General features: G+C 44.5%; 1 protein-coding gene across 4 annotated transcripts in view; it reads right to left on the minus strand.

Moving 5' to 3' along the window:
* The window catches only part of CNTRL (centriolin), a 1,220,196-nt gene that overhangs the window by 881,836 nt on the left and 313,488 nt on the right, over positions 1–24,872 (minus strand). For all 4 annotated transcript variants that reach the window (XM_069609523.1, XM_069609522.1, XM_069609524.1 and 1 more), the window contains 2 exons: positions 7,939–8,115; positions 1,601–1,735 (listed from right to left, as the gene is read on the minus strand). In XM_069609523.1, the coding sequence (XP_069465624.1) occupies positions 1,601–1,735; positions 7,939–8,115 (312 nt within the window). The remainder of the gene's footprint in view (positions 1–1,600; positions 1,736–7,938; positions 8,116–24,872) is intronic.

Below are 24,872 nucleotides of genomic sequence, written 5' to 3' on the forward strand. Positions count from 1 at the left end.
TTATCCAACACAGTTCGATAAAATAATGTCCATATGTAACCTGTTGCTTTCTCCCTTATTCAGGCGCTGAGAGAAAGTATGAAGTCTCGGGGAATAATGCCTCCGGCGGTAAAATTAGGTAAGTCTTTTGTGGTGAGGAGGGTCCCCTTGTTAGTACCTTGTTTCACCTTGCTGTCCTTTTGTTTCCCCTTAGGGGCCGGGGTTCGGCTAGGATGCAGTGGAAGCTGCGCCGACCTGTGAAGAAGAATAGTACCCCCGGTGGTAAAATCTGGTAAGTCTATGGGGGGGTATACCTCTGTGTATTCCCTTGGCTCACCTTGCTGTTCTTGTCTTCTCCTTAGGTGCTGGAGTGTGGCGGTAACATGCAGGAGGATGCGGTGAAATGTGAAGATGCTGCGAAGGCCGGTGAGTTCAGCGCGGCGCTGCAGCAGGCGAGGCGACATGCATAAAATAACTTCTTTCTTTCAGCTCGAAGGCGCGATGGATCGGGAATTCAGGTAAGGATCAAAGGTATTGCTCTTGTTCTAACCTTTTCTCCTTCTTTCTCCTTTTTCTATTAGCTCCAAACTCGAGGCGGGCGTGGCAGAAGACTGGATGCAGACTTGCAGGCACGGTGAGCGTTACGCTGCTGGATGCAGAATAACGCAAAGCGGGTGCTGCTCTTCGGGCGTGGTTTAAATAGCCTCCAAAGTAGTCCCAGGTAAGTATTCCTCCCCAGCCCCACCCAAGAAAAAAAAAATAGTCCCTAGGTAAAATAGTCCCTTCCAAGCCTCGTTTGGCTTGGAGCTCTTGCAGCATGGTCTGCATCAGGTAAGTTTTAATCTATGACTCTCCATATGAGCCTGGCGCCATCGGCGCCGGGACTGTACCCAAATAGCCCCTTGCGGGGGTTGCTGGGTTTGCTTGGGGTAACTTGATGCCTGCTTCCGGGGTTGCTGGACTTGGTCTGGGTCCCCGGGGGTAGGCATCATGACACTTACATTCCGTACTACTTCCAACATGGCCGTCCAGAGCTGAAGCCCTTGCTCGCTCCATGCGCTGAACGCGGCGTGATCTATTTATAGACCACGCCTTCTGCGGCTCCGCGCATCTCAATGCTATTGCAAAGTCGCCTCAGACGTGTGTTCGTAGCTCGCGGTATTGTTTACTTTGTCCCAGTGCTATTACCCACTCCTGACCCTTTCCCCCTTCCTGATTCCGAGCCTTACTAGCATTTCCCAGACTCCCGGATTCCTGGACTCCGCGTTCCCGGAACTAAACGCAACCTGGAACCAGACGAGGCTCGAGCAGCACTGTTCAAGACCAGGAGCGTTCGCAAGAAGGCAGCGATCGAAGACACCGGCAAACAACAGACCCTGGTGAGAAGGGGGGGGGGGACTCCTTGACATAGGACTTTGGAGTTGTAGATAGGTATTTCAATCACATACAAAGAGTTTACCCTCTCAATGTTGTGTCTAAAATTCTTATTAATACGTTTTTAGACATGGTTTTCCTAGGAGAAGGAAAGGAAGCCTTGTATGATTTTTGGACATCCTAGCTGGTGAGTAAATTGTACACTTGAATACACTGCATACCCAGGCACACAGTAGATGTATATTACCTGCAGCTGTTGAAGTTGTGCCACTAGCTCCTTGTTCTCCTGCTCTTTCTCTTCTGATATTTGTGCTTTGCTAATGGCATTCTCCAGCGCCTGTCTTTCCTTACCAAGCTCAGACTGTAGAGCTGAGTGTTCCATCTATATATATATATAAAAAAAGAACATGTTATTTGCATGAATCAAACACCAGGCTTTGAGTTCCAAGATTGGGGAGTTTAAATGTAGATAATAAAATCTAGAAGACCTCCACCTGCTGAGCACCTCATTGGTCCCAAACTGACAAAATATTGTTGTATTACATTTTCTGATCCAATCGGTACACGTGGGATAATTATCTCATATTCACAAGTGAAGAAAACTATTTAAGAGGTGTATTTAATTTCAAATGTGTGAAGAGCAAACTGTGTGCCAAATATGTAAAGTGCTAACAGAATCCGGTTCAGTGCAGGACTATAAGACCACACCCATGAAAAGTCCAAGCACTGGTGCTCAATATCAGAGGTCAAAGGACCTTTTAACTTTGGAATCCAACGTTACCTTGGAAACATAACCTACCAACCTACCTTACTCAACAGCAAACTAGACACCAGTTGTCATTAATTTACCAAGTTAACTAATTTCATACTTACAAGTCAGTCTCTGCTGAATGTAAATCAATTAGAGCTGCACGGAAGGTGTCACTTACCGAATACCCGTCCCTATTCGAGAACTGCCATTGAAAGAAGCATTGCTGAAGCCAACAGTTTTGTCTAGGAATGGAACAGGCATTGGCCGGTTACTAGAATAACGGCGCTACTTGGCCATAACGTGGCTATAGCTGGCAAGTGGTGACAGTACATGGGAATAATATGGCAGTGCCCGAAAAATGCCCATCAGTAGATGGGCAGTAGCCTTATACAAGAGCCAACTGCCAATGATTGCTTTCCTCCTACATGGATCAATCAAGGGTGGTGTAACACCTGAGAATTTCTACTTATTAAACAAAATTCATACTCAGAAGGCTGTAAACTGTTGAACGACTTATTTTGTATATATATATACTAGTATTATTGCCATACATTTTTATCAAAAACACATGTTAAATCACAACGTCTCTTAATACAAAGAGCTCTAAAAATACAATTTATACAAAAACACTAAACATCGATTAAAATACACACACTATACACTGATCACTATTGCTCAAAAAACACTACATTTCACAACTCTTTCGTATTTAAAATACAAGTCATGCTAGTGGGTCAAAAGTGTGAACAGGAAAACGGACACTTTAAAACATGCCAACCCCTTCAACATGAAACAGATGAGACAGGGCAATGCAATAATTAGCCCAATAAAGTCCAAAATTGGGCTACCTGCGCACATTGCTATCACCATAGAGTGGGATTTCTTTGCAACCCAATTGTGTGTGTATCATTATTATTCAAGCCAATCGAATTCACAGTACTTAACTCTTACATGTATAAGACACATTTAGTTCAATTCCTCAAGCTTTATTTTGGATAAACAAAATCAAAAAGGACACTTGTTTTTCTGCAATTTTTTTAAAGTCACTCAAACATCACATTCAACTTCAGACACTCAAGGTTCTCGTCTAGTTCCTTAGACACAGTTATTCACACTAAGACTTTGCAATTCATAGAATTTGCCTCGGTAAGTAGGTAGAATTTTCATCATGTGTGTAATTCTCGTGACTTAGTGAGTCCTCCAGCACTTTTTTCTTGAAATTGGATTTTTGTCAGACTCTCCTAAGTGGGAAGCCTTTTTCTGCACTCATTTTCTGTGACTATGAGAACCCTTTTTGGTTCATCTTGATGGAATCTGCTTTCTCCATCTTTGTATGGCATCTGTATTTTCCTATTGCAGCACACAGGCAAAGGGGGGTGGGAGGGGTGATGACAGCACCAAAGAGGGTAAAAGAGGGGCAATGAGACAGCGGTAAAAGAGGGGCAATGAGACAGCGGCAAAGGGGGCAATGAGACAGCAACAAAGGGGGGCAATGAGACAGCAACAAAGGGGGGGCAATGAGACAGCAACAAAGGGGGGGCAATGAGACAGCAACAAAGGGGGGGCAATGAGACAGCAACAAAGGGGGGGCAATGAGACAGCAACAAAGGGGGGCAATGAGAGAGCAACAAAGGGGGGGCAATGAGACAGCAACAAAGGGGGGGGCAATGAGACAGCAACAAAGGGGGGGCAATGAGACAGCAACAAAGGGGGGGCAATGAGACAGCAACAAAGGGGGGGCAATGAGACAGCAACAAAGGGGGCAATGAGACAGCAACAAAAGGGGGGGCAATGAGACAGCAACAAAGGGGGGCAATGAGACAGCAACAAAGGGGGGCAATGAGACAGCAACAAAGGGGGCAATGAGACAGCAACAAAGGGGGCAATGAGACAGCAACAAAGGGGGGCAATGAGACAGCAACAAAGGGGGGCAATGAGACAGCAACAAAGGGGGGCAATGAGACAGCAACAAAGGGGGGGCAATGAGACAGCAACAAAGGGGGGGCAATGAGACAGCAACAAAGGGGGGCAATGAGACAGCAACAAGGGGGGGCAATGAGACAGCAACAAAGGGGGGGCAATGAGACAGCAACAAAGGGGGGGCAATGAGACAGCAACAAAGGGGGGCAATGACAGCTGCAAAGGAAGAGGACTAGGAAAGAAGGTCTATGATGCTGAACTATGAAGGTGAAGGACTATCACAAAAGAGAAGGTCCATCATGAAGGACTAAATAGAAGGAGATGCACCAGGACAAGGACTGTGTCACGGGACTAAGGGGAAGGACTATGACAAAGCAGAAGGGCTGTGGCAAAGGACTACACGAATGGTGAGTGTAAGGACACAACGAATAACAATTTAATATTCAGCCAGTGTATGCCAACATCATTGCTCTCAAATGAAGAAAACAGCACTCCCAAAGCAAAGGAGCACCGAAAACGGCCAAAGCTAAATGCAACCCAAGCCCCACATTACCTGAAGAGTGAAGTTGAAAATGTAGCTGCTCGCCTTCTGGATTCAACAATTAAGTCCCTGATTCTTGCTACTTGGTCACGGTAACGAAGGGGGGGGGCTTCGGTGGGCTTCTGCAGCAGCACTCGAGAGAAGGGGTCGGAAGCAAAGGATTCAGCTAACTCACAGGTTCTTTGTGGTTTTGGCACCTTTTTCTTAGCGCCAAGAAGAAACTAATATCGCTGGTTGGATTTGCTTTGATAACTCGGTCCTGAACTCTTGAGGGGGCTTTTGGTGAAGAAATCTTGCCTCTGGAATTCCACATGGATGCCTGCAAAGTTTCAGTGAGAATCGATGTTCGCAAGATGATGCACTCGCAAATGGTCCAGGTACCCTAGGTATTGGTGTTCTGCAGAACAGGAAAGTCACAGGACGTCAAAGTATGGCTCAAATTGAAGAAGGTATTGAGGCTTGTTGGTCCCACCAGCCCAAGGGAGGAAGTCGTCCTTGGTAGAGCTTCCCTGTCTAGATGAAAACGGGGTCAGCACAAATGCAGGGCTTCAACGGTACTTCTGCGGTTGTTGAAGGTGCTGCTGGCGTCTCTGCTCGTCTTCTGCTTCAGGTTCTACAGAACAGCTAGCCACCTAGTTAGAACTGGTTTCAGGCAGGCACACCTACAAACGAAGGGCATTGAAGTTTCCGAAACCTCTCTCAATTCCTGCCTTGCCAGACACACTGGAGCCTGGGCGGGCTTCAATGGTGAAGCCCGCCCATGACAAAACTCACAAAGGACCCAATCCTACTTGAAATGATAGGAGAGCCCAGAAAGAATGTGCAAACCGAAAATGGCGAAAGAAGACATGTGCCTTTTTGGGAAAATGGTCACCCATGGGTGCTGTACTGCAGCTGATAAATCGGCCTGCTAGTAACCTGCACAAAAAGGTAGAGACGGATCCACTACCACCAGCCATTTAGGTTTGTTAGTCACTGTAACGAAAGGATACATGAGTAGTGGGAAAAGGAGTTACTACGTAACCCCCAGCACCCCACATAAGGTGGTGTGTGCTGGACCCACAAAGGAAAAGTTAAGTTAGATAACAGTTATCTTACTACTCTTGGGAACTGTGTTCACACAAGAGAATGACTTAAAACAAAGAAGTCCAGGGGATTTCTCAGTGACACTGCACTGAGGGTGCTGGATGTCACAAAGTCAATAACAGATGCCTATATTAAACACATGGAGGAAACTGTACTCCATAAAAGCAGTAGAAATAATAATCAGTCAGTAAAAAAAAAAAGAAAAAAGAATGAGTGAGTGCAAAAGGTTCCACTCACTCAGGAGAAGAAATCAAAAAAGCCCAGAGTCCAGCAAAAAATGCTGGGGGTTTCAGGTTAAAGGGAATTAGCACAGATACTAAAAATTCTCCCCAACAATCAGCTACCATGAAAGTAGGATGGCTGCGAACTACAATATTCCACCTAGTTTGCCCAGTTCTCTGCCTGCTATGGCATCCAATCTGCTTAATCTCTTACTTTCTTTACTCCTACATAATACATAGTTAACTAGATGTTTACGCAAAGTAATTATAATAATTGTTCCTTTATAACGCGCTTAATACAAGTAAGTGGTTTCCAAGAGTGGGATCGGGATTCGAACCTGTGTTGTGCTGCTTTGTCTTGCTTCCAAGACAAACGCGTTGCCTCTGAGCTATCCTTCCTCTCCAAAGTGATCAATAGTTCCATCAAGTCTGTACATCTACTGTAATACCATAACACTGTAGTTAACCTCCAGAGCTTGCTTTGCTCTACGATTATGATTCCATCATATATTAGCACCCGCAAGCAGAAGCTGCAAGTAGGTTCCCGCATTTCATGCTGGACTACTGACCTCATTGTTCACCCTGTCCTTGGATGCTCTGCCCCAGGCAGAGTCTGCACTCTAGTGCCACACGTCGTCCTCCTTCCCTCCTCTCCTCCTCCCCCGTCCCCCATCCCCAAACCCCCTTAACTGCACACCTCCTGGCTCACACGTCCAGGTCCTGGAAATAGGTATTTCTAATAGCGAACAAATGATTAATTTCTTTTTAAGGGAAGCATGAATTGTGCAAAGCCTGGTTCCCTTAAAAAAAAAAAAAAAAAACCTTATAAATAATAATAATATAAAAGTATTGGCAACCCAGATGGCGGTACAGAGTGCAATGAGCGATAAATACAACTTTAATGGATGCGCCAGGCTGGAATGCTGCCCTTGGGCTTATCAGGCTAGGAAGGACTTGTAGCAACCCTGCCCTCCCACATAACGCCCCTCGCCAAACCGTGAAAGTGGTATTTAAAGCTATATTGAAACAGTTGATATCAATGACAGGCAAGGGACATCTTGTCCACCTCAAGCTCTGAAGTTGACAATCATCATGCCTGCTGCAACACTACACTACACTACACTACACTACACACTTTGTCTCAGGCTATGACTTTCCTTTAACATTGTAAATCTTTTGATTTAGGAAACTTCTGAACTTCTCCTTAAAGAGCAAATGATGGGTCAAGCATACAATATACAGGACACTGCCCTGTGCAACACTGCCTACACCGAGCTGCTCAGTGAGCTGCACTAAAAACTGTTTTCAGAAACTTTTAATCATATCGATTTATGTATTTGTCTATTCATGCAGGTAATCTTTACATTTTGTCATCTCACTAATGCAGGGGTCGGCAACCTTTGGTTCTCCAAATGTTAGGGACTACATTTCCCATCACAGATAGCCAACACAATCAATGGTGAAGGCTCATGGGAATCTCAGTCCCAAACATCTAGAGCGTCACAGGTTTCGGACCCCTGCACTAATGTCTTATTTCAGCGGTGCAAAGTAAAAAGCTGCATTGCTGCTGGTTTTAGGGCTTGGGTGCAAATAATTTCTGGTGACATTAGAAATACGAGTACAACATTGTTTTCTAATCAAGAACATTTTACTTAGCAAACTCTGCTAATCATTTTTTTAAAACAAATGTATTCCCTGGGAGGTCATAATAGTCAGCTTCTGGAAGGGGGAGATTGTGGGCTCACCAGTGTCGTTCCATCTGTAGTTTTAAGTTCAAACTCTGATCAGTCATAATAGGTGCGATAGCAAGCAAACACTTTGGCAGAGAACTTGCCTGGTGACTTTTTTTTCAATGACTAAGTTTGTATCTTGGCATGTCCAATGTAACATTATTTCTCCAACACGTTGTTCTGTACCATCCACCATATAGTTACCATTTACTATTTCATCTAAACTCCGTAAGCCTTTTCTATTGAAATGCTCACATTATACACAAATGCAATAAGTGGTGTGTAGTTAAAGGGGACTTTCCATCTCGGGAGATAGACGGCATGATAACGACTGACCTGGCTGAGTCGGCGCTGCCTTGCAAGTTCTTCCTTTAGTTGATTGGCTTCTGTGTCTCTCACTTTTAGCTGAGCCTCTAGCTCTGCCTCATATTCACTGAGGTCTCCTTGTGCTTGACGAAGAGATTCATTAAGATCCTGTTGTAGCTGAAGATTCTGCTCCAGATCAGCTATCTCCTGAAATATTCAAGTTAAAAGGATCAGATGAGGTGGCAAAGTAACAATTTCATATGGGCATGTGTGCTTGCCTTAAGTATTTAAGGTGCTTCCTTGTTAATTTATAGCTTGCTTGACTCAGCAAGTCCCGCCTTTAACCCCTCACTCTAAGCAGCTCCATACAACTTACATAAACACTCCTTCACAGGCCTACAAGTCACCCCCATGTAATGCCCAGTTAGCAGACATATTAGCAGAAGATACCCCACACTATTCTGGATGCTCCCAAAAACCCACTTGCTTCAAGCCTACTTCAGCACTCCCCTATTACCTCTTTCCAATGGCAACCTTCGTGAACAACATAACCACATGGAAATATATTGCATTTTCAAGTACGCTGGAGCCGGATATACACATACATGAAATGTAATAAGACTTCCCACGCCACAAAGTGGAGCCGGAAAGAAATGCGCACATCTGAAATGTAGTCCAATCTTCACGCAGTTTATGGGCTGGCCTGTATAACATCATAAAACACCTCGAAAACACCACTTTCAAATCATATTACATGGCAAGTCCCTTTTATGCATCCAGTGGAAGCAGCTGAGGGGATTTAGCCAAGCAAGCAGGGAGAAGCCAAGTAGACGTCCTGGTGGATAAAGTTGTAGAGTCCTAGAGAAGATCTAGGTAGGCCAGGTACATGGCAGCAGAGAGAATATGGAACAGAGGCAAGAGGGAGGTGTAGGATGTGATGCAGTATTTCAAGATAAGATTAGCAAAGGCACAGAAACAGAACCCATGCCTTGGGGAGTTAGAATGATCAGGATGTGGGGGTGAAGGGTTTCTGGGATGCCAACATAGTTGAGGAACTAAGTTTGAAACCCAGTCTAGCCAAACTCTCACAAGGAAACAAAAGCGGAGCAGTAAGGCAGAATTCAGGAGATATAGGGCTGGTGTTGAAGTACAGTTAACAACTCTTCGAGGCAACCAAGTTAATGAGCATACCAGTGTAAAAATACAGTATTTATTATGCATTCAAATCACACTAAGCAAGTCAAAACAATGCCAATATACACTACAAAACACTCCTTGCTACATATTTCATATATATTTATGTGGCTTATGAATCTGCTTAGACTCGCATTCTGTGCAAAGCCCACTGTCCAGTCTAGTGGTTCGCTCAAAGTATGACATTTTCGAATTTGAAAAACCGTGTCACCAGGGAAGCTCTTGCTACATTGTTACCATGATCCTTCACTTGTCATCATTCTCAGATTGTTCTACTCAAAGTTACGGCCAACTGATGGCAGAAAAACAATCATCTAATGCAAGATTGCTTGATCGGTGCCAAGGACATCGAGGAAGACCAAAACAATTCAAGCCGCTCCTCCACAACTCGTTCACTATAGGCATACAGTAGGTAGAGTGGGGGTGGAGGGGGGTTATATATTTTAATAGTAGTCAAGGCCTAGAGCATGCCTATTTTCCCTTCCCACCTTATACAAAGACTCTGCCAAACACTGGCGGCCCAAATGGAGAACACCGCCCATTAAGTTCCTGCCCGGGTGTGCTAAAAATGTAAACCCAATACTTAGCAACGTCAAATACGCTGGGCAGCGTACAGCAAGCAGGCAGAATAGGCACAGGTTGAGTCCAGCGTTTAGATGCAGAACTTGGTTAGAGGGTCAGATGCCGCGGTCAAGACTGACCTTAAACAGCCATGTGAGGAGGCGCCAGTAAGAAAGGCTTCACTGCTGATCCCTAGCTCCAATGGCTCATCAAAATGAGTTATGGAGAACCCCTGGTCATCGAGAGGCTGCAAGTCCAAGCATAAACACCAGTATAACAGTCGAAACAAAGGTGTCGAGGGGTCAGTATCTACCCACAAATGCAAGGAAATAGTGCTCATCCAATCACTGAGTGCATAAGCGACTATTCTGGGATGCACAAACGCACCACACAAACCTCCCCAAAAACACTGGGACACAGAAAAGAGGTTTGAAAAAAAGTCCAAAACCTAATCCACAGCTCACACATCCACAGTTATGAACACTTACTGCATCAATGTGCCAAATGGGCCTAGCCAACATTTCAGACTCAGATGAGAATGGGGTGGAAGGGTCTGGAGACAAACCTTTGTATGCCCATACACTGGTTCAAACGCTGAATCAAGTATCTGCTGCGTTAGAGAATATTCAATGACACCATAAAGAATGGACCCAGAAGGACCTTAAAGAAACCATGCCTAAAATAGCAATTTACATGGAGCATCACAAAAGTCCAAGTCAAACGAAACACATAGAAAGATCCTAGGAAGAACCTCTAAAGAAGAGGAATAGAACTGCATCATATTCCGACATCCAGGATGACCCAAATCTTGATCAAAGGGATCAAGGTTACATGGGGGACACTGACTCACATCAGGAGGGCCGTACCAGAGGGTATAGACCCATATGACTACATCATGGTGTCCCCCAGAGAGAAAAACTATCGCTACACAGACCTATTAAAGAGGGTTGAAGAATGTTTTGGTTTTGACTCTCCGGTGCCAGATGAGGGTACTGATTTCATCTAAGACATCTTAGACAAAAGTAATGAGGTCTCACACTGTATCCTCTTACTGAGGTAAAGTAAATAACATATTGCTCCCTCCTTGCCCATTAGAAGCAATGTACACAGGGTTCGCAAAATCTCCCTCTCCCATACACATAGTAGAGGAGCTTTTATGAAGGTTGAGAATCATTTGCAAGGTCCTTAACCTTCATAGTGAGTAAAGGGATCTTTGAAATTTTAATTTGCCATTTACTGCAAACCAACGTTCTTCACAGTAAACAGCAAATAAATGTTTCACTGTGCACGGCTGGCATCTGAATGGGACAAGTGCATTTTTCTTATTGGTCGAGTAGGTGACGTAACCAGACATGCAGGTATTTTTAAGAATTTTCAAGGCCTGGTACATTAGTGATCATCTGGCCCCAGACTTTAGCTGCAACATCTTCAAGGAAGAGAGCTACACTCCTCTCTGTAACAGACTACCACCAAACAGGGAAGTTAAATGCATTTATTTATTTAGCCGTAGTGTAACATCCATGGTTTACAATGCTGGAATTGCTAATACTGCGACATTTATGGCAAGGTAGAACTGGTCCCAGTGCGATGATATGGAGGTATTGAGAAAGCAAAATTCCTCTAGATTTGCAAGCCACTTTCCCAAAAAATAGAAAACGAGGGAGACTAACTGCTAATACAATTCTAAAAAAAAAAAAAAAAGCGCTGGAGGCCACAGAAACATCACTGCATCAGGTTGTGTGAGCCATGATGATTTAACGCCATGCCTGCCGAAGGACGACAGTTTCCAAGGTAGAGACCCAGGCAATTCTTCTAGGCAAGCCGGCAGAGGAGTCAACTGTTTGGGAAAACAGTTAATAAGGCATTATAAAGGGCAAAAAACCCTCAAAACTTTGGCCCAAATATCAGTTCGCTATTTCCAAACAAGAGGCAGCCCTGCAAATCGACAGTCCTTTCCGACCACTGCAGGATGACCACTCTACACGAGGTAATCCCATTTCACGTCTCTATGACAACACTAGAAAGGAAAGATGCATAATTTCATATTTCAATGATCCCCGTTCACCGGACATTACTGCAATGCAAAATAGGTTCACAGCATTACCAGTGCAAAGTGATTCCTTTTACCAAGGTGCTCGCAGTAGTGGTGGCTCACCTCTGCCCTCCAAATATTCCAGTCTACCCTTATCTGGACGACTGGCTGATAACAGGAGAAACAGAGGCAATTTGCTAACACTCAAAGGATAGTAAACCTTCTACACCAATTGCATTTCTCAATCAATGAAACAACGTCAAGCCTAAAACCATTTTTATTTTTTTAAAACAGTTCCTTGGAGAAGTTGTAAACAGAGAACTGGCAATGGCTTACTTATAAGAAAGAGTGCAAGCATTAAAGGCACAGATTCCCCATTACCAGGTTAGACCCCAATTAACAGTCGGGAAAGTCATGACATTTCTCGGTGTGATGGATTCTTGCATCTACACTGTCCCTTATGCACGACTAAACATTGGTTACATACAACAGTGGCTCTCAAACCAATAATCATAAGTGTCTGGCAGATGGGACGATCTAGTGGTGGTGTCACAAGAACAGGCAAGTGATCTGCCTTGGTGGACAAAAACAAACCTCTTTTTGTAAACCCGCAAGTACATATTACAATTACTACAGATGCCTCCCAGCTCGGATGGTGGGTCCATTGTCAAGAGCTTTGGACACAAAAACCAGCAGCTCTAGACATAAACATGTTAGAACTCCTAGCATTACCAATGGCCCTGGTATCTTTCCCGTCAAGACTCTACAAATTCAGTGTACTACAATATAGAAAAAACAGCTATGTTCTACATAAACAAGCAAGGTGGTACACACTCAAAACCCCTGTCACGCCTAGCACAGAAAATATGGCAATGGTGGATCAGGAAAGAAATCTAGATACAAGCACAGCAACATCCCAGATCAGAACTTCCTGGTTGACGCGCTAAGCACAGTCCTTCAGAACAAATCATGAATAAGAAATCAACACAAATACACTCATACCGATTTATGCAGTGTGGGGGGCAGCCGACAGTAGACGGATTTGAAACCGTGCACAACACAAAAGGCCCAACGTTTGCATCCAGGTACCCAAAGAAGGCATCACTAGGGAATGCCCACCCAATACTTCTACTCCACCAGGTGGTTCACAAAACAACTCAAACAATTGACTAACCCTCATTATGCCAATAGGGGCAAACATGGTACCCCCACCTCATGAGGATGGTGGTTTAACCGCCTATAAACTACGTCCAGCACACAACTTACTGACACACAGCAGGCTCAACCAATGACTGCAAACACCAACCTTGGCAGAATAGCTCCTAAAGTCAAGGGTTTGCAAAAAACAGTCCCACCAAGGTCTATGGAGCTAATGGGAGAAGCCAGGAATCCCAACAATAGACACTTACTTCCAACAAGTGGAAATGGCGCGTCACATTTATTTATGGTGCTTATTAAAGGGTGTTAACCCTATTAACTGTTTAGCAGATATTTTGAAATACATTCCATATTTTCAAAACGCAGGATTAGGCTAAATTCCTTAAATCCCATCTGGCAGCACTGCCATCCAACAGAGTACCCCTGCACTGGCAACCTTATGGGCTGATCAGCCGCACCAAAATAAAGGAGTTAAGCAAGACAAGTGAAGCAAAAGGGCTTTACTTAAATCTAAAGTCGGGTCAGGTCAGGGTTCAAGGCAAAGCAAAATAGATGGGCGTTCCATTGATGCAAATGGCAAGAAAGTTGCAAAAATAAACATCTTAACAGTTGGTTTGTAATGGTTGGTTTCATTGCCATTTAGATTTCTGTTCCTTGAGCATTGCTCATCACAAGAATGATGAGAAACTACAGAGTAGAAGTGACATTATGGCTACAGGAGATTGTGATTGGACTAGCGAGAGTGAGATTTTAGTGAGTGACTACAGTTTTTCTCCAGGTGTTTTGGGGAGATATCGTTTTGTTATAAGGTTTTAAATAGCTTTTCTTGATGCTGAAAAGGTTTCCAGTTAAGGAAGAAAGTATAGTACTTGCTACTGTGTCTTACAGAATCACAACTCCCTTTTAATATAAAGTAGACATCATCTACATTGTGTGTACTGAAAGGTAGGCCTTAAGTGCTTTATGAAATTGAAGGGGAGCTATCTTAACCCTTTCAGTACCATTAGAACACCCCTCTCCCCACTCCCAGGAAAATGCTAGCACCAGAGGATCTGATTATGATACCTCACAACATCCAATCCTTATTCAAGTATGACAACAAGGAGAATCTAATATGTTTTGCTCTTACTCTTCTTTTTCACAGACCAATTAAGTATTGCTAGCTCACAAGCATAGTCTCATTTCATGATGACCAGAGTTAATTTTTGGTTTTCAGCTCTTCTATTGGCAAAACCTGGCAGCAAAGTAACCTATCAGCCACCTTTCCAAAGGATTACACAACACATGCAATTCACTTCTCAATTAATTTTGTACAAAATTCAGGGGGCGTGGCTAAGTAGCCATGTAAGAGGTCAGGTCGCTCCTGAGCTCCTGCAGATCCGAAATCATCCTGGGACTGCCCGCCCGACAAACACTGCATACATCTCCCAAATAGAGTGGCAGCTGTGTGAAAGGGAGCTGCACTCAGCGTACCACGAGGGAGCCAGAACCGAGCAGAGAGAAAAATGTTATCTGCGAAGAACTAACAGCGAGATCTGGACGAACACCCAGGCAAAATGGCCACCCAACAGGACAAAGGATCTGGGAGAGACAGACCCAGAGAGAGCGAGGCGGCGGACCGGAGCGCATATAACACTGCAATAGGAGCGATGAGAGGCCTCCCAGGGATAACAGGCAAGCAGCTGAGGAAATGACGGCCGGATGTCAGTGAGAGCCAGTGCCCGCTACAAGCCGCACCAGAGCCCGAACATTACATAAGACAGAGACGTGATCGGGAAAGCCGGGTGAGCCGTAGAGCCACATAGCACATCACCCGCGCCATACAAGACAGTGGGCGCATATTGCAGGTACGGCCGGTACACGGGAGCTACTACAACCCAGAGGTGCCGGCAGCAACACAGTGGCCGACCGCGGGAGGGACGATCGCGCGGCCCGTTTGGAAAGTGCAAGACACATCTCTGACTTATCAGATCAGCAACAAGGGCGAACAAGGCTAACAAGACGCCTCCAACAAAAGAGTGTAGCATGAGGAGGCGAGGCGGCGGCGGCGGGCTGGAAAATACGAAGGGATAGCAGAATGCGCACCAACACCGCACGACCAGGACAGAAGACACTGAGCCGAAAATCGACCACCCCGCACGGCGGCAGACACAGGGCCAAGAAGGAAAATGAGTAGGGGCCCAGAAAAGCAGTGCGCACACCAGAAAGGCTAATAGCGACTACCCCAGGGAAGTCAGAGTCAACACCCCACGCCAGTGGATGAATACTGCCGGAGGAACAGGCACAGTGCACTGACCCACTAACAGTGAGAACTAAAGCCTGGCAACAGGCGAAGGCGGGAGCCTCACGGACAGGCACCCCGCTGCATACAAGTGGGCAACAACCAACACAGCCAAGGAAGGAGAACCCACCGGAGTGGGGAGGTGCATGGTGCCGAAATTAAGCCAGGGAAGCGCAGTGCCGACCCGTAATCCGGAAAGGAACAGAAGGAGGAGGACTCCATCACCGGGAACGAACATTCATCCATAACACACCAAAAGAACATAGTAAACTGTAGACGCACCCCATCCAAACGCAGCAGGCAGCCCCCAAACACACCCAGGCATTGGGTGAGCAGGCGCAAGTGGGAGATCCAGACAGTCTGGCCCTAACCACCTGAACTGGGATATCGGACGACACTGTGATGCCAAGACAAAAGGAAAGCAGTCAACAATGGAGGAATTTACAAAAACTCCAGTCTGCGGAGGGGGCCATAAGTAAGGAGAGGAACCTGCAAACGGACACAGCACCAGCGCGCAACGACCAGCAAATTTTAGAGGCGATCGCGGACCTGAAAGTGGCATGGGAGACAAAACTTGTGGCAGCCATGACTGAACTCAAAATGTCACTGGAATTTAAAATTGATGCAGTACAAGTGGATGTAAACTTACTCAGACAAGACATAAGAACAAAAGCAGACCGCACAGGCGAGCTGGAGAAAAGTAAAATCAAATACAGCTGCCTGCAGGGCAAATGCCTCAGAGGTCGACACCCTACGACAAGTGAGCAACCTGGAAAACAGAGCAGAGGAAGCCAAAGGGCGTGCTCGAAGAAACAACATACGCATTTTGGGGCTTCCAGAAGGGGAGGAAGGTCCAAACCCTACGGATTACATAGAGACCATTTTGCTGCAAGAAATCGAGGGAGGGGCACTCACCCAAGGATTCGCGGTAGAGAGAGCACACAGAGCCTTGACAAGGAGGCCACCGCCAGGAGATGACCCTCCACAACCCCCCGCCCACGAGACCGATCACTGACAAAATATTGAATTATCGAGATAGGAAGAAAATACTGGAACAATTCCGGAAAGGGGGCACAATACAGAGGGCATCCGCGTCTATTACGGCGTACCCGGACTATAGACTCCTGGTGCATAGACGGCGACTAAACTACGGAACGGTCAAGCGGAGACTGCGCCAGGCAGGCTATAGATACATGCTGATGTACCCGGCGAAAGAAAGTATTTCACAAAAACAGGGACCTATTCTTCGAGACTCCAGAGGATGCGACAGAGTGGCTAGACGGCCAGAGGGCGAGAGAAACAGACAAGTGAAGCAGCGGTTCCTGAGGCCGAGGTGCTGTATAAACTGTGATACTGGGACTTGAATATAGAACTGGGCATTCGCAAGCAGAAGAATGTACTATGGGCAGAACGGGAGGACACGGGCGGGCAGAGCACAAAATGGTATAATTACGGGAGATACAGAGGACCCATACTCATACCCCATTAGATAGTTTAGTTGGGTTGCCGATAGTGTGGTAACACCCTGTTGAGTTCCTAGTACCAGCAGAGCCAGGAAAGGACTAAATGCGGGATAGCCTGAGATCCAAGGATGGAGCTGGGCAATTGTTGGGGAAGGGGGTGATGGGGGAGGGAGGGTAGTTGGGGGGTTTGCAGTGGAATTAGTTAGAGAACGAGCTTACACCCACATGCTACTGCGCAGGAAATAGAAGACAATGGAGGACAGAGGCGGGATTGGGTATGGTTGAGAGATGGGAGACCTTAAGATAGCAACCTGGAATGTCAAAGAAAAACAAGATGCGATAAGGAAGAAATGGAAGGGGACCACTATTGGGGCAACATACTCGGCATATGCTAGGGGGGTAATTACCCGGATAGCGCCATGCATCCCCTTTCAGTTGTTACAGTCCACCGTGGAGTCAGATGGAGGATGGTGGCAAAACGGGGATTGATAGAAAATAGAGAGTTGTGTATCATTAATACATATGCCCCGAACCAAGATACCGTGGCCTATTTCAGGACCTTACATAGCAAAGCTAGCCCGTACGTTGGGGGTGCGGTTATATGGTAAGGTGACTAACCACGCTGGACCCAAGGGTGGACAGATCAGAGAGGAAGCTAGACAAACCTACCCCTCCAGCCAAAACCTTGAGGACCCTGTTGGGAGATTTGCATTTGGAGGACATATGGAGGCTACACCACCCACATGATAGACATTCTCATTACTCGGCCCCACAAAACTTGTACACACGGCTTGATTATATGTTTACTACCCCTGAACTGATGGTAGAGATAGTGCGGTCGGAATATAAAGCGAGGGTCCTCTCAGATCACTCGCCACTGATTGTAACATGGCAACTCTCGCCTCCTAGAGCTAGGATCCCAACGTGGAGGATCAGAGCTGAAGTACTGAAGGATACAGTGTTCAGGGAGGACCTGAAGAAGGAAATTGTAGAATTATTTTGAAAATAATACTGGTAGCATAGAATCGGCAGGCACCCTGTGGGAGGCATTTAAGGTGGTCGTAAATCTAAAGGGCTGCAAGGTGGCATAATGCAGGAGTTGCAAAAGGCAGAGGCGAAACTGGAGGCAATCATGTGTAGAGGAGAGGACTCCCCAGAGGACGCTGAAACCTTAAGCCAATTACAGCAAGAATGCGTAGGACACTGGGAGAGATTATGCAACCTAAATTCCAAGAAATACATGAGGAAGCTTGCTGGTGGGGACAAGCCGGGGAGGTTGTTAGCATGGTTGTATGAAAATGAGACACCCAGATCAACGATCAGAGCACTAAAGGGGGACAACAGACAAATACTTGATACCCAAGAGGGCGTGAATGAGGAGTTCCGCAAGTTCTATCAACAACTGGAGACGTTGCAGAGGGTGAAGGGAGCGAGATAATGGAAACACTAGAGGACACTGGCTTACCTAAATTGAGCGCTGAGGAGAGAGAGAGAGAACCTAGATGCCCCAATCACTTTGGAAGAACTAGAAGAAGTGATTAAGCTGTTACCTACTAGCAAGGCCCTGGGTGAGGATGGACTCCCCAGTGAGTTCTACAAAACGTATAAGATGGAAGTGCTCCCCCTGCTACTGGCAATGTTGAACGAAGCACTAGAAACAGGGATACTGCCGGAATCCCTGAGAGAGGCAATTATTATTCCGCTTCTTAAACCTAACAAGCCGAGCATGGATTGCGGGTCTTATAGACCGCTATCCATGCTAAACCAGGACAGCAAGATACTCACGGCTGTACTGGCGAATAGACCGAGACAGGTCATAAACAAACTTATACATCCTGACCAGACCGGATATGAGCCCCATAGAAGCTTATCCGACGATTTTAGAAGGCTCCACCATGTCATAGAACAAACAGAAGGAGACTCGCAAGAAGTTGCAATTGTTTCATTAGACGCGGTGAAGGCCTTCAACTCTGTCCAAAGGCCTTGGCTGATGGCAGCCCTAAAAGAATATAGACTAGGGCCTGGATACCTGAAGTGGGTGAAACTACTGTACAGCACTAGCCAGGGTCAAGACGGGGACGATCATCTCAGAGAGGTGGCAACTCGGAAGGGGTACCAGACAGGGATGCCCTTGGTCCCCGATGCTGTTCATTCTTGCACTGGAACCCTTAGCGATATATCTGAGAAAACAGTACGAGGAGGTGGGGGAATCTATACGAACGAGGGACCACATTTAATATCATTGTATGCCGATGACATGCTATAATATTTAAGGTACCCAGAGGAAAACCTGCAATACATCTAAGTAGTAATGCAGTGATTTGTGATGTTCTCTGGCATGGAAGATAGGTATCCCGATAGAAAACCTACCAGTATTACAAATACCCTGGGAGACTAGGACCTTCAGATACCTGGGGATTGATATCTACCACACGGTGGAGGCTGAATATAAACATAAGATAGTGACAAACATTGAGAATACCATGAGATTCTGGGCTAAGCTACCTTTGGCCATGGTAGGGAGAGGGGCACTCCTGAAGATGATTGTATTGCCGAGGCTGCTACACTTTTTTGGGAACATACCATACTTGATACCAAAGCGATTCTTTGTTAAACTTCAGAGCATATGCAGAGGGTTCATATGACACAATTCCAGGAATAGAATAGCCCTATGGAAACTGCAGAACATGTATTATAAAGGGGGCATACAATTGCCCAGATTTGAGGTCTACTATGTGGCCAGCCAGCTGCACTATGTGGCTAAGTGGTTGACGGAAGACTCAACATCGGAGTCCAGATTGTTGAGGGTTGAATGTGCTCCGTAGTTTCTTAAAGAGTGGATATGGCTGCGAAAACCTGAGCTCAAAGGGTGCACGAGGATGTTAGAACTGGGATGGAAAATGTGGCATAAGGCTTGCCAGATTATGGAGAACCCAACTCAGTGTTCTCCGCAGGTGCCGTTAGTGGCACTTACTGGAAGGGAGGAGTAACTGAGGAAGACGATTCGAAAAAACATTGGGAACCGGTAGGCATTGCAACACTGGGAGACGTATGGCAAGACAGGAAGATAATGGAATTCAATGTACTGGTAGAAGAAACAGGCCTACGCTCAGGGCAATATATTACTTACACTAGATTGATAGGGCGGGTGAAAGAGGTATGGTCCAAAATAGCGCTAGAGGATGAACCCGACACGGCCATAGAAACAATTTATGATATCTCGGAGGGGGGACACGAGGTCTCTCGAATCTATGAATTGCTGATGTCCAGGGTGGGAAAGGAAGCGACCCAGCTGAGACGGGACTGGGAAGAGGAAGCAGGGGAACCCATGGACGAGGGGTTATGGGAAAGGGTGCAGAAATACCATAAAATAAGTATCTAGGAATGCCAGGCTGCAACAGATCCGCTTATATCTTACCCACAGAGCGTATATCACCCCCCAGAGGATTGCTCGATTCAAGAGCGCAGAAATACAAATATGTCCCAAATGTGGGGAAGTGAACACAAGGATGATGCATATATTCTGTGCATGCCCGTAAATTGGAATATTCGGGGGGGGGGGGGGGGGGGACGTAGCTCACCGCTTAACCGAGAAAGTGATCACGCTGGATGTGCAATCTGTGTGGGCATGTACGGTAGGGGGTTTTCCTAGACTGCGCACACTGAAACACGTGAGCAAACTCAAGGACCTGGCCTATATACACGCCAAGCGTAGAATTGCCATGGGATGGAAAGCAAATAATAGACCAATGGTAGAGGTCTGGTGGCATGATCTCCAGAAATGGGCAGAAGCAGAAACGGCACTATGGAATGAAGCGGCTAATGGGGGGGGGGGGGGGAGGATGAGGAAGCGAAAACCCTGTCGAACTGGAGACACTTAATGGCCACACTGTCTGGGCCCACCCAATCCTGTCTAAGCGAACATGATTCCTCTGGGAATACAGAAGGGGAAGCACCCCAAGAGGAAACAACAGCGTAGGGCTAAGGGAAGTAGGCTCGAATCAAAGGGGAGACAGTCAACACTTCACGATATTGCATAAGTGGATTGAAGTTATTTAACATGCACTGTTGAGTTTGTTTTGTGTTTGTTGTAAAATGTATAAAAATTGTTTTAAAACAAATGTTAAAAAAATGTTGCACAAAATTCAACTCCAGAAAGGTGACCTACCGGATTCTTGTATATAAAATGGGTACATTTGACCAAATCATCAATAGTACTGGAAGTACTTCGTATAATTACAGCAAACATGTAGCAGGCAATACATCTCACTAAATTAAATCTGAAGTGATGAATAGAAGAATACATATTGTACTCCTGAACCAATATAAAACAAACCCTACTATAAGAACATTGCCATTTAGAAGGCTTATTTTAGTTTTCCTAATGGACCATTGTACACCTTCTCCAGTTTTGATATTTTTATTTAAACAAACCCATAATTGCATAAGTACTTAAATCAGATTACTCTGGAATTTCAAATATCATCCAAATAGGTGTTGGTTTTAAGCTAATCAGGCTCTACTATGCTAGGAGCGAAATAGCTCCCAGATCCCCTTAATTTCGAACCCTGCAGATGGTCTATTGCAAAAATTTATTTGATCTCAGAAATATTTTTGCTGATGTTCAACATATAATATTGTACCTTATTTTGAATTCATCAGTCGGTTCATCATTCACTCTTGACAAATCCTTATGTTGCTCATCCTCCAGTATAGGTGTAGAATTCCTCATCCAAATTGTTACATGCGTGTGCCTATGTTTTTAAGTGAATTATGCACCATGTTTCCATTCTTCTTAGCAATAACTTATGATCACACTGCCTCTTGAATACATTTTAACATATTTGAAACCAAAGAACTAGAAACAATGAAGATCCTTCCTATTAAAAAGTTTGAGATGCTTAGCCATAGGATATGCTTGATGCCCGCTTTTGTATTGCTCTAGCATGTTGCAGGATCCAGACTTTGTGTGCGTCATGCTACCAATAAGCCATCTATCATATGAGAAGATCAGTGCATAAACAATATGAGTGTCACATGTTATTACTTCACCAATTTTTATTTTTTCCTATTGCTTGATGTATGTTGTCGTCTCAATTTCTTGCACACTGACGTACTTTGGGTTTCATACACTTGTGGAAACCATTTTACCTCTAAATAATTTTGGTCTTTCGGTATCCGGTAATATTTTCCCCGTATATATGATCGCCATACATAATGTCACTGGGACAAGGTTGTGGCGACATTATATATGGTGACCATATACCTATGGGGTGTTTGGGAGCAGGGATTGCAGGGGTGTCCCCCGCTCCCATTGAAAAAAAGGTTTGAGGATTTTAGGGGTGTCCCCCGCATGTTCAATGTAATAATGTTGCTGCAAAAAACTGCCATTTTATTGCGACTTTTTTGCCAGTTAACATTTTTGCAGGGACATTATTACATGGAACCTTTCTTTCTTTTTTACAGACTCTTTTCTTATTAAGAATCTGGGAACTAACATCTCTTAAAGATAATGGTGTGATGTATGTCATAAGAACGTTTGTTATGAATACCTCTGACTTAAGATGATTTATTACTAAAAGTACTGATTTTACCAATCTGTTTGGAATTTGTTATACACCCAGGCTTCTCCTTCTCTTTCTTGTGACCAAAAGCTCATCTGTGTTCAGCTTACTTGCTTTTACAAGTGCTGTTTAAACTACTTCTTTTGGATATCCTCTTATTGAAATGTATTTAGCTGTGATCCTAGACGGTTTTATAAAAATGCTGCTTCCAATGGACTGTTACATCTCATATGCAATCATTCCATGTACGTGATATTCCAAGTCAAATTCTCTTCCCTGAGCAGCTACTTTGAGCGTACAACAAAAGGGGAATCGTACCATTACTGCGACTTAAAAATGTTGCACGGTATGAAACCTGCACCTTTGCACAGTCCCAAAATCCTGACCCCCATTACACAGAGTAAGGTGAGATGGGGTTGCGGGGGTGTCCCCAGCTCTCCTCAGTCAGTGTAATGGGGATCGGGAGATGCAGGGAATACCCCATCTCAGTTACATGGAGAGCGGGGGACATAGTTTGAGAAAGAAAGGGGACAAAAAAGGACACTGTGTCGCCAGCTCAAACCCACGTAAGTGGGTGGGAACTGACGCTGCAGGGGATAGAGGCGAGTCGACGTAAGTGTGTTGGGGGAGCGGGTAGGGGGATTCGGGCAACGAGTGATCTATGGGATCACTGTGCTGCAATGGAGGTCAACATTATGGGTGGCGCAGTGATCACATAGATCTACAAAAGGTTGGGACTCATAGGCTTCTTGTACACATCTGTGTGCAGCTCTCCATTTATTACCTTTATGGTGCTATACAGAAATTTTATCAATTCTATGAACCTTAGATTGAACACTTTTTCCATTTAACACATGGGGAATTTCCTTCCATTCAGTAACACCTGTGTTCCAAATAGTTAAAAAGATTATCTATGTGCCTTAGCCATAATTGCATTTTCTCAGTAGAATTGCGGTTGCTGATGGTCAATACAATCTCTTCTTCCAACCAGCACATAGTCATATTAGCAAATGGAGTAAATATAATGCCCTTGGCTGTGCCTCTTAGTGGTTGATAATACACTCCATCAAACAGAACCACAAAACATTTGATCTTCAGCTGAGAAAATGCTAACGTGCATGGATTCCATGCTCACTTGGAGAAGGAGATCACATTCATCGTTGCAACCATAAATCCATTCTCCCATGGATGAGGGTATTTTCTAATCTAGAGCCATTAGGTTCAACAACAGGTCTACCTTGCAGCTAGACATGAAAGTTCAAGGAATAGTGACAGGCAAAACAAAGTATCAATGTACAGGACAGGATACAAGAAAAGGCAGAACACTGAAGTGCTAAATAATGTATGTGCCTAAAACCTGTTGAATTAATGTGGAAATGAAAAATAGTGCACCTCTGATGAAATTCCAGTTTAATGGTTCTTAATAGCGAGTGACAAGGAGTGAAACATGTTGGGTTGTGATTGTAGAGATTGAGTGAATGATGGCATTTGAAGTGGTATGTGCAAATAATTAGTTTTAATAAGATGTGGTGGCCTAAATTGAAGATACCTTTCGTTTGACACTATTGTTATTTCCGCAATACATGTAATAATATGAATGTTTTAGATTAAAGTAATAATGAATTAAAGTCTTTTTTCATGATCAAAAGATGAGTTGCGGCGAACATCTGCTATCTAAATAAGTTCGATTTCAGTGTATATAGGTTTAATGACAAACATATACACAATATCAGATGTAGCAAGTGCCTGATTCACTTAACCATTTGGGGATTTGCAATACTTGACCGAAGGAATATTTGTGTCTTTTTTTGTATGCTAGATAGGGGGATTATTCCTGTTGGTCAGGTATTATTCCTGTTGGTAGTTAATTACCCTCTAGTCTTTCTTTTGTACTTTTGGCTACCCTGCAGCTACTATATACGGTTGTGAAAAAAATAAATTGGTGGCATAAGAGGAAAATGATCGGTCAAATATTCCTTCTCATGAGAATGAGGCAATACCACTGGAAACACAATACCTTTAGTTTGCCACCCAGGAACTATTTAATATATTGTGTTGGATCCCCTTGTAGTGTTATGTAACATACAGTTTTTCTTTCAATTGTCCTTTGACCTCTTTAAAGGTAGGAGTCAACATTCAGAACAACCACATTGCCACCTTTATCATGTGGTTTAATAACAGTATGTTTATCTTGTTTCCACCTTTCTATTGCCAACCAATCTTCCCATGTTCATCTTGGCACCCTTTTTTTATTGATTGTCCTTCATTTTTTTGATCTTCAATAACTAAATTCTGCAATACTTCAATGCAACTGTATGCGGTTCAAGGTGTATCAAATAATTACATATTCTGATATTTGATCCTACTTGACCACAAAGTATTAATATCAAAGACCACAAATTCAATTTCATCTGTTTCTGGTGTTGAGGTTTGGGCCACAATTGCTTTAACAACTAGTGTTGGTAATTAATGTGTGAGATTCGTACAAACGTATCCTTCCTAGGAAGTTTTGCAAAAGATATGACCGATCTTACACATAAAAAAATGATCTAGATCAATATGTGCTGTAATGTAGTCAAAACATTTAGCGGGGCAAAAAGCAAAAAACTCATTCCCTTCTCTAAATCTAATTCCTTTTCAGCCTCAGGCGGGGCACTCTGGGCTCCAAGGGCACAAGCTCTTAAAGATTCATCAAGATGACTGTACCAAAG

The sequence above is a fragment of the Ambystoma mexicanum genome, chromosome 8 (assembly GCF_040938575.1).
Source record: "Ambystoma mexicanum isolate Mex_15411 chromosome 8, UKY_AmexF1_1, whole genome shotgun sequence".
Lineage (NCBI taxonomy): Eukaryota > Metazoa > Chordata > Amphibia > Caudata > Ambystomatidae > Ambystoma > Ambystoma mexicanum.